The following is a 10,192-nucleotide window of genomic DNA, read 5'->3' as shown; positions in this document are numbered from 1 at the left end:
AAATAAGAAAAAGATAAAATAGTAAATTGAGCAGGCGTCGTCGACGAAGCCAGAGTTTCGTCAACGAAGGCCCTTCTACTGTTCGACGACGAAATGCAGAGGTTCATCAACAAAGAGAAGCCGAGAGGTCTGGGAAATCTTGAAATCTCAGGCTTGTCGATGAGACCACCACTACGTCGACGAATTTCCTTTCCTGGCTCTTCGACGAAGACGCCGCCTCGTTGACGAAGTTGGCCGAGTCAAAGGTGCTATAAATATCTTTTTCATTGCTTAGAAGGTAAGATACTCAAAATTTCCCTCTCTCTTTCTCTCTAGAACTTGAAGCTTCACTCTCTCTCTTTAGATTTCTTCGCCGTTCTCCGTTGGAATCGATGAACCGGCGTTACAGCGAGGATCAGGGAAGGAATCTCTACGTGTTCTGTGGAATGGATCTTCATTTTGAGGTCTTTGGGTTTTGACCCAAAAATCGAGGTAAGATTCGATTTTCATTTCCGTTTCGATATACCTGTAGAGAGTAAGATTGTAAGTAATTATTGTACTGTGATTTATAGGTTTTGGAAACTTGGTTCGCTGTTTAGGAGTCGTAGAGTTCTTTTTTGGATTTTTCGGGGAAAGGTATGAGGATTTTGTTTATATTGGTTATTTTTGAAATCAGATTTGGTAGAACTGTGGTTCACGATCCTGTGTATGTTTTGGATACTTATTTGGGGAAATCTAACGGGTAAAAATTACGAGATTTTCATATTACAGTTTTGGAAAAAAAAGGGCATCGGGTTGCATCTTTGGTTTCGTTGGAAAACTGTGGATATATTGTGTTATAGAGATGGTTGTGCCTTGACTTGTTTTAAATTGTATTTTGAAAATCATAATTTTGAGATTACCAAATGAGTGTGGAATGAACTGTTATTTGAATATGCATTGAGTTGTGATTTGCTGAAATGAGATATAGGAACGTGAGTTCCAAATTGTTCCAGGTTGTGAAAGAGTGTTCGACTCTATATCCAAGGGTGTGAACTACCACATGCCAGTGGCAAGAGTGTCCGACTCTATATCCGAGGGCGTGAAATATCGCCTCTTAACGGCTGATCACCAAAGGGTGTGGATCCACCAGATGTACCGGTATGATGCCATGGGAGCCTGGGGTTACGCTATGTGCTGGGGACGTCGTGTAATGCAGGCCAACTTCGTGTTGAAGAGTGTGACAACACTAGGTTGCTTGATCATGTGTGTGTTGAGAACTATACTGGAACTATTTTGTGAAAAATATTGAAATTGTATTGAATTGTGATATGTTTTATATCATGATAACACTCATATGCCACACACTGATATAACCTGATTTTGCCTTACTAAGAGGTGTCTCGCCCCTATAGTACGTACATGTTTTCAGGTCCTTCGAGTAACCGGAACTAGTGTCCTTGTGTTGGGAGTGTGGTGGTCGGTTTATTGTGTGAAGTACTTGTGTAAGTATTAGGACTGTAACAGGATTGTTGTTATGGGTATAGCTGGAATCCTAGGTTATGTTTTGTAATATGGAGCTTAGACTCTGTTTGTATAGACTCTGGTATGGTATAATGTATGTATGGAATGAACTTTTTCACTGCATATATGTCGTGTATGTGAATGTATATAGGGTGTATGGGAACCCCACAGGGTTGGACCCTCATTCATTATAGTATCATGTGTGTTTTATATGATGCATGGATAGGTTAGATTACTACATCACACCTTGGGGCCCATTGCCGGGTTCGGGGTGTGATAACTTGGTATCAGAGCTAATCAGGTTGTTAGGTCTTGTAGACTTGGTTAGGTGGAGCTATGTGTACATACCAGAGTGTAGGAAATAGGAAATGGGTAGAATAGGTCGATGGTTATTTTGTTGTTAGACAGGGACTTGTTGGCGGTGTTCTGTATTTTTCTTAGAATGACGATTTCAGTAAAATCATGGCAAACCATTGATGGTTTCATGTCGGTGTGATAGGACAGACTTGGACCCATGAGATTGGTAGTTAACATGATTAGATGTCAATGGTTGTGTAAACTGTATATGACGTAGGAATTCTAACTAATTCCTATTCTATTTTCAAAATGGATCCCAAGGATAATAACTTTGATAATGGCTCTGAGGAGACTGCGAGTGATGAGTTTCCTTCTATGCCTCGAGGGTTGACGAGACAGGTTATGCGGGAGATCGGGCGGAGTTTTATGAGACGTGAACGTTCTCCTACTGCTGCTGGGTGTACCATCGAGAGGTTTACACGTATGCACCCTCCGATGTTTTTAGGAGGACCTGATTTGATGATAGTAGAGGACTGGGTCGAGAAGACAGAAAGGATTCTAGAGGTTCTACACTGCACAGATAAGCAGAGAGTTCTCTATGCCACCTTCCAGTTGTCTGGTGTGGCTGGGCGATGGTGGACTGCGGTGAGTCTACTAGAGAAGCAAAGAGCTAGTCTTATAGAGATGATGTGGAGCCGCTTCAAGGAAGTGTTCTTTGAGAGATACTTCCCGGACTCCACATGCGATGCTAAGGTGGATGAGTTCTCTGTTCTAAAACAGGGAGATATAACGGTGCAGGGGTATGCTGCTCAGTATATAAAGTTATCCCGTTTCATACCGTGCTTGATCTCGAACGAGTACGAGAAGACTTGGAGGTTTAAGAAGAGCCCGAGGAAAGACATCCGTAGATTAGTGGGTATGCTGCAAATCCGTGCGTTTTCGATTTTGGTGGATAAGGCCACTATAATTGAGACCGACATCTGGGAGGATGAGGTGGATCAGGAATCGAAGAAGAGGCCAGTGCCATCTGGTTCTAGTAAAGGATCATGGAAGAAGAAGAACAAGGGCTTGGGTTACTGCCAGAATACCGAGCGTCAGGGTGCTCAGGTGGATCAGTCGCGTGATTGTTGTATCAGGTGCCATAAATGGCATGAAGGTGAGTGCCAATCAATTGGGGGTAACTGTTACATTTGTGCCAAACCAGGCCACATGGCTCATGACTGCCGCATATTGAAGAGAGACACGCCTGCATCTAGTGTGAACCGGGGTAGCAATCAGATACCTTGGGGAACCAACCAGGAAAACACAGCTCTGGCAAGGGTATATTCTCTTACTCAAGCGGATGCTGACCGTGCGGGGAATGTAGTGACATGTACCTTGTTATTACTTTCAAATAGAGCTGTTGTTTTATTTGATTCGGGGGAAACCCATTCTTTTGTATTTGTGAATTTTGTAAAGTTTTGTGGGGTTGAGACCCAAGTTATGAATAAAGGGTTATCTGTAGCTACACTGTCTGGAAGTGTAAAGTCCTGTAAGAGGATGTTGGGAGGCTGTCTAGTGGAAATTCAGGGAAGGCTGCTACTGACGAATCTTGTGGTGTACGATATGTCTAGTTTTGACGTCATACTGGGGATGGATTGGTTATCCTCCAATTATGCTGTGATCGACTATCAAGGAAAGGTGATAGTGTTCAGACCTCCTAGGGAATAAGAGTATGAGTTTATAGGGTTATGTATGCGTTCGACGCCACAGATTCTGTAGGCATTATAGGCGAGGAGGATACTCTTGGACGGATGTTAGGGGTACCTAGCTTGCGTGAAGGAACCACTACGGGATGAGTTGAAGCTCGAGGATATTCGGGTGGTTAACGTGTTCCCGGATGTGTTTACAGAAGACTTATCCGGTTTACCTCCAGATCGTGAGGTGGAGTTTGTGATAGAGTTGTTGCCTGGCAAGGTGTCACGAGCTAAGCTTGTTCAGGGCATTATGCTTGCCTGTGACCGCTTATCTCGTGTGTTTGGGATGGGTTTCCATCATGTAAATACTAGTGTAGGGTTATTTTATGCTTGTAGTGTCTTTGTATGCCAAATAAGGCAGTATGACTCCTTGATCACTTCGATGTTTCCTAGTGTCAGGATGATAATTACATAAAAACCTCTTTAGGGGAGGGTGAGTGTTCATCAGTCATTGTAAAACTCACTAGCAATTGTCAACGTGCTTAGCCTACTTGCCTCCCTTGCTAAGTACACCATGTCAACGAAGGATTTGTTAATGAATTACGTTTGCTTCAATATTTACTGCTTGCTTACCACAACTTTTATGAATTGATTACTATTTCTGCTACTATCTGAATGAATGTTAATGAAAGTGCTACGTAGATGAATGTTGGTAAATGATAGGCTAGCTAATTAAACAAGAGTGCTTTAGCTAGCACCGCACGACCCTTCACAAGGGTATGAAAATTGTCGGACCGTGACATTTGGTATCAGAGCCAAGTCGGTGACACTTGGTGAGAGCCCAAGGTTGAGTTACTACGTGAATTTGATTGCCTTCATTGTTGGATTTGGAAAAGCTTTGGTAAGTGACCATGGCACCAAACACTGCTAAGAGGATCAACGTGCTGGAAGCACAGGTTGAGACAACAACGCCGTGGAGGTGGCCCAGGTGAGAGAACTTGTTGATGAGGTGATGGGATCACAAAAACATCAAGCAGGTTTGATAGGTGACATGTCAGAGGACTTTCGCCACACAATTGAAACTTTGCAGTCGCGGATGGTTGATCTGGATGCAAAGGTGAATCTGATAGTTCTTGTTATGGGGAATTCCAACACTCCGGGAGTTAGCAAGACCAAGGTACCAGAACCCAGGACGTATGGGGGTGCCCAAGATGCCAAGGAGTTAGAGAACTTCTTGTTTGATGTGGAGCAGTACTTTTGCGCTGTGAGGATGGCCTCAGAACAGGCAAAGGTTGATATTGCGACCATGTACTTGGTTGGTGATGCCAAACTATGGTGGCATACTAAGTACCAAGAGATTGAAACTGGACACTGTGTAATCGATAACTGGGCAGACTTGAAAAGAGAGCTCAAGGCCCAATTCTTTCCTAAAAATGTTGAGTATAATGCAAGGAGAAAACTAAGAGATCTCAAGCATACGGGGTCAATCAGCGAATATGTGAAACAATTTTCTGCTTTAATGTTGGATATTCGGGATATGTTGGAGAAGGACAAGTTGTTCTATTTTCTTGAGGGGATGAAACCGTGGGCAAGAACTGAACTTCATAGGCAAGGGGTAGACTTGTCAACTGCACAAGCGGCTGTAGAACGCTTGACTGATTACGCTGGTGATGATACCGCTTCGTCCAAACGGTTTGGCGGAGAGGAAAATAGTGGAAAGTCTTTCAAGAATGGCAAACCCAAGAGTGGGGGAACCGACTCTAAATCATCAACCTCAAAGGAAGCTTCGTCATCTCAAGGGTTCAACACACCCAATGGAAAGGGGAAGAGTAAAATTTCATGCTACTTGTGTGGTGGATCTCACAAAATGAGTGAGTGTCAACACAAGAGATTACTCAATGCCTTACAAGCTTCTACTTCGGGAAAAGGGGTGGAAAGCGAGGAGGAAAAGGGTGATGCCCCGAGGGTGGGTTCAGTGTGGTTGGAGAGTGCATTGGAAAAGTAGGAAAAAACATCAAAAGTTACACAAGCAAAAGGGTTAATGTTTGTGGACTTGAGGATAAATGGGAAGAATACTCGCGCAATTGTGGATACAGGGGCTACTCATAATTTTGTTTCGCAATTGGAAGCATGGAGACTCAACTTATCCTTAGAGAAGGATACAGGACGCATGAAAGCAGTTAACTCTGTGGCCCAGCCTACCCTGGGAGTAGCCAAGCAAGTGACTATAAAGCTTGGACAGTGGGAAGGTCATGCGAATTTCACATTGGTGCCATTGGATGACTTTCTAGTCATTCTAGGAATGGAGTTCCTAAGGGGGACGAGGGGAGTGCTGATGCCTTCGGCTGGTTCCCTATTTCTGATGGGAGATCACTCGTGCATGGTGCAAGTCGTTGCAACGAAAGGAGACGACGGGAAGTCCCTTTCAGCCATACAACTCAATGAGGGATTGGGTCAAGGCGAGTAGACACGTCTAGCCACGGTGGTGGTAGACAAAGAAGTAGGCCAAGAGTTGGAGCCTACGACCATCCAAGCGGTGTTGGATGAGTATAAGGAGGTGTTGCCGGATAAGCTGCCTCATAATTTTCCTTCACGACGGACTGTGGAGGATGAGATCGAGTTGCTATCAGGAGTGAAACTACCTGCTAAAAGGCCATGTCGGATTGTGCCTTTTGAGATAGTAGAGTTGGGGAAACAACTTGATGAATTGGAAGCGAGATGTGTTCGCCCTTCCAAAACACCGTTGGGAGCATCAGTGTTGTTTTAGAGAAAACATGAAGAGCATCTACGGAAGGTGTTCGACAGGCTAAGGGGAAACAGTCTGGATGTGAAGGAGGAGAATTTCTCTTTATGTGAAGGAGGAGAATTTCTCTTTCGCTCGGCGAAGTAACAAATTCCTTGGTCAAGTGGTTGAATAAGGTCGTATCCGGAGGGGTATGGAGAAGGTAAGGATGATTCAAGAATGGAAGATCCCCACGATAGTGAAGGAGTTGCGTTCCTTTCTTGGCCTTACTAAATACTGCAGGAAGTTCGTTGAGGGGTATTTGCGGAGAATGACTCCAATGACAGAACTACTGGGGAGGTATTATTGGCCGCATATGTGGGATGATGTGGTTGATTATGCCAAAACTTGTCTCACTTGCCAACAAGATAAGGGGGAGCGGAAGAAGTATGGTACTTTCATGGCCGCACCAAAGTACTGGCAGAGGAGACGACATAATTGTTCCTTGTGACTATTGTGAAACATTGGGGTGTTCCCCAAGTTATTATTTGTGACCAAGATTTAATGTTCACTGACAACTTCTTGAAAAGGTTTTTCAGGATATTCAGGTCACATCTTGACACCTCTTTGAGTTATCATCAACAGATAGAGAAACAGATGAAGAGATTCAGAGAGCTACTAGATGAGTACTTGTGCTATTGTGTCAACGACAACTAGAAGAATGACGTATAACTACTTGATGTGGCTCCATTTTGTGGCAACGCCCAAAGGCACTCAACAACCAACAAGAACCCTTTTGAGCTTGTTACAGGCTAGCTGCCGCTGTTACCTCACACAGTGGGTGAGCCGTACAGACGAAAGAGTCCCAGAGCGTACATCTTCACCAGTGAAGGGAGACAGAATGCAGAGTTTGGCCAAGCCTATCTGGAGAAAGCTTCTAAGCAGATGAAGAAGTGGGCAGATAAGGGGAGAAGACCGCAGTTTCATGTCAGTTGCCTCAAGCCATTCAATGCCAACACCAATGACCTGAGCAAAAGTCAGTCCAATAGAGCAGAGTTGAAGACAGTGCAACCTGAAAGACATGACGTTGAAGAGATCCTTGCAGACAGAAAGTTCACATCCTCAAGGAAGAAGCGGCAGAAGTTCCTAGTGAAGTAGAAATGCGTTGATGACAAAGAAATCAGCCGGATTTCTGCGAAAGATATTCAACTGTTCGTGGACAAATTTGAAGCGTACCTACCACCAAAAGTCTACAAGGACTTCGATCGCATAAGTGGGGGAGAATGTCACGAGCTAAGCTTGTTCAGGGCATTATGCTTGCCCGTGACTGCTTATCTCGTGTGCTTGGGATGGGTTTCCATCATGTAAATACTAGTGTAGGGTTATTTTCTACTAGTAGTGTCTTTGTATGCCAAATAAGACAGTATGACTCCTCAGTTACTTTGATGTTTCCTAGTGCCAGGATGATAATTACATAAAAACCTCTTTAAGGGAGGGTGAGTGTTCATCAGTCATTGTAAAACTCACTAGCAATTGTCAACGTACTTAGCCTACTTGCCTCCTTCGTTAAGTACACCATGTCAACGGAGGATTTGTTAATGAATTACATTTGCTTCAATGTTTACTGCTTGCTTACCACGGCTTTCATGAATTGATTACTGTTTCCGCTGCTATTTGAATGAATGTTAATGAAAGTGCTTCGTGGATAAATGTTGGTAAACGATAGGCTGGCTAGTTAAACAAGAGTACTTTAGCTAGCGCTACACGGCCCTTCACAAGGGCGTGAAAATAGTCGGACCATGACACAAGGCACTGATCTCTAAAGCTCTGTATCGGATGGCTCCAGCGAAACTTCAGGAGTTGAAGGAGCAGTTGCAGGAATTACTGGACAATGGCTTTATCCGATCTAGTGTTTCGCCCTGGGGAGCTCCAATTTTGTTTGTCAAGAAGAAGGACGGGTCGATGCGCATGTGTATTGATTGCTGTAAGATCAATAAAGTGACTGTGAAGAACCGTTACCCTTTGCCTTGTATCGGTGATCTCTTTAACTAGCTACAAGGGACGTAGGGCTTTTCGAAGATCGACCTACGGTCAGGGTATCATCAGGTGAGGGTTAGATATGAGGATGTTACGAAGACTGCTTTCCGAACCAGATACGACCACTACAAGTTCTTAGTCATGCCTTTTGGGTTAACGAATGCTCTAGCAGTGTTCATGGATATGATGAACAGAGTTTTCCATGAGTACCTGGATAAGTCTGTAGTGTTTTATTCGATGACATTCTGGTATACTCGAGGAGTCTGGAAGAATATGAAAACCATCTGAGGTTGGTGCTACAGATTTTGCAAGAGAGGAAGTTGTATGTCGAGCTGAAGAAGTGTGGGTTCTGGTTGAATCAGGTCGCATTTTTAGGCCATGTGGTGTCTAAGGGCGGTATGTCAGTTGATCCTAGCAAAATTGAAGTTGTGGTCGACTAGGTGAGACCGAAGAGTGTGCAGGAGGTTTAGAGTTTCCTAGGACTGGCGGATTATTATCGTCGGTTCGTGGAAGGATTCTCTAAGTTGTCTAGGCCTTTGACACGATTGACCAGGAAGGGAGTGAAGTTTGATTGGACCGAAGATTGCGAGTGGTGTTTCTAGGAGTTGAAACAACGATTGGTTACTGCTTCGGTCTTGACCATTCCTTCTAGGGATGGCGGTTTTGTGATCTATAGCAACACATCTTTGAAGGGTGTGGGATGTGTGCTTATGCAATAGGGTAAGGTAATAGCTTATGCTTCTCGGCAACTCAAGGAATACGAGAAGAATTACCCTACGCATGATGTAATAGCTCGAAAAATATTGGTATTTAAATAATAAAGAGGGAGGAGAAATGGAAACAAGAACAAAAGGGGGCAGAAGGCTTACATAAGGCCTTGTCGATGAACACCTCGTTGATGAAGCCAGGCCTCGTAGACGAGAAGATACTAAGAAGGGTTTTTGGGACAGTCTGAAATTCGTCGACGAGGGAGGAAGTTCGTCGATGAAATTATTGAAGGATTCGTCGACGAGGTGACATGTCTTGTCTACGAATCCAGCCCTATAAATAGCTAAAACTCGGATTTTAATCAAATTTCAACGCAACAAACCCTTTTTACTCTCTCTCCTATGACTCCCTCCCCTTCTCTCTTTGATTTTGGCCCCATTCCTCGCCGAATTGAAGATCTGAGGCCACCACAACTCTTCTGGCGAAGTTCTCTGCAAGTCTGCTGGAGCAGATCGTAAGGAAAGTTGATTTGAAATTCATGCCAAATCCAGGGTAAGGTATTTTATTTAGATTATGTCTTCCTTGTAGTTATGAGAAATGTTGTAGGTAAGGAAATACTGATATTTTGTTTTGGGGGATATTGTTTTCAAGATGTTGAGCAAGGAACCGTACAGGTATAGGGCCAAAATTTAATAGTGTCTTTTCAGAATTAAGGTAAGAGAAATATGCTATGCTAGCAATTTTTATTATGTATACAGAAGATTATGAATGAGTGTTTCAAGCATGTATATTAGATTATTTTTCAGAGAATTATGAATATTATTTTTATAGCATAAATTACAAAAATTGAGCATGAGACTACGTTTATTCAAATGTGTGGCATGAGTTATTACAGTACCCTACATATATAGATTTTACAGTATTTCAAATATACAGATATTCAGATATTTCAGAATATTAGAAATGAATGAGACTTACAATATTTTCAGAGAAAAACATGATTTCTAGACCATAACACTCAGACAGATTATACAGTGATAGCATCAAGATGCTACATCAGATATACAGAGCACATATATACAGAGCATACATATATTATATACAGAGCACACAAATATTATATACAGAGTATACTGATATTATATACAGAGCACACAAATATTATCTACAGAGCATACAAATATTATATACAGAGCATGCAAATATTATATACAGAGTATGCAAATATTATATACAGAGCACACAGATATTATATACAGAGCATACAAAT

At 42.9% G+C, this 10,192-nt stretch overlaps 1 protein-coding gene across 1 annotated transcript; it reads left to right on the top strand.

The window, feature by feature from the left end:
* The first annotated feature begins 2,181 nt into the window (after positions 1-2,181).
* Positions 2,182-6,894, top strand: LOC131162836 (uncharacterized). The gene is made up of 3 exons (XM_058119443.1): positions 2,182-2,935; positions 4,362-4,443; positions 6,777-6,894. Exons 1-3 carry the CDS (start codon positions 2,182-2,184, stop codon positions 6,892-6,894), a joined length of 954 nt encoding a protein of 317 aa, XP_057975426.1.
* Positions 6,895-10,192: the final 3,298 nt, after the last annotated feature.

Source organism: Malania oleifera, chromosome 8 (genome assembly GCF_029873635.1).
Source record: "Malania oleifera isolate guangnan ecotype guangnan chromosome 8, ASM2987363v1, whole genome shotgun sequence".
NCBI classification, from domain to species: Eukaryota; Viridiplantae; Streptophyta; class Magnoliopsida; order Santalales; family Ximeniaceae; genus Malania; species Malania oleifera.
The sequence above is the reverse complement of the archived record's forward strand: the minus strand, read 5'-3'. Positions and strand labels throughout refer to the sequence as shown.

Coding starts and splice junctions, on each gene's coding strand:
- LOC131162836 (XM_058119443.1), top strand. CDS start 2,182: ATGCGGGAGATCGGGCGGAGTTTTATGAGACGTGAACGTTCTCCTACT. Junction 2,936..4,361: donor GTGCCATAAATGGCATGAAG/GTGAGTGCCAAT, acceptor AGCTTTGGTAAG/TGACCATGGCACCAAACACT. Junction 4,444..6,776: donor ACGCCGTGGAGGTGGCCCAG/GTGAGAGAACTT, acceptor AAGGTTTTTCAG/GATATTCAGGTCACATCTTG.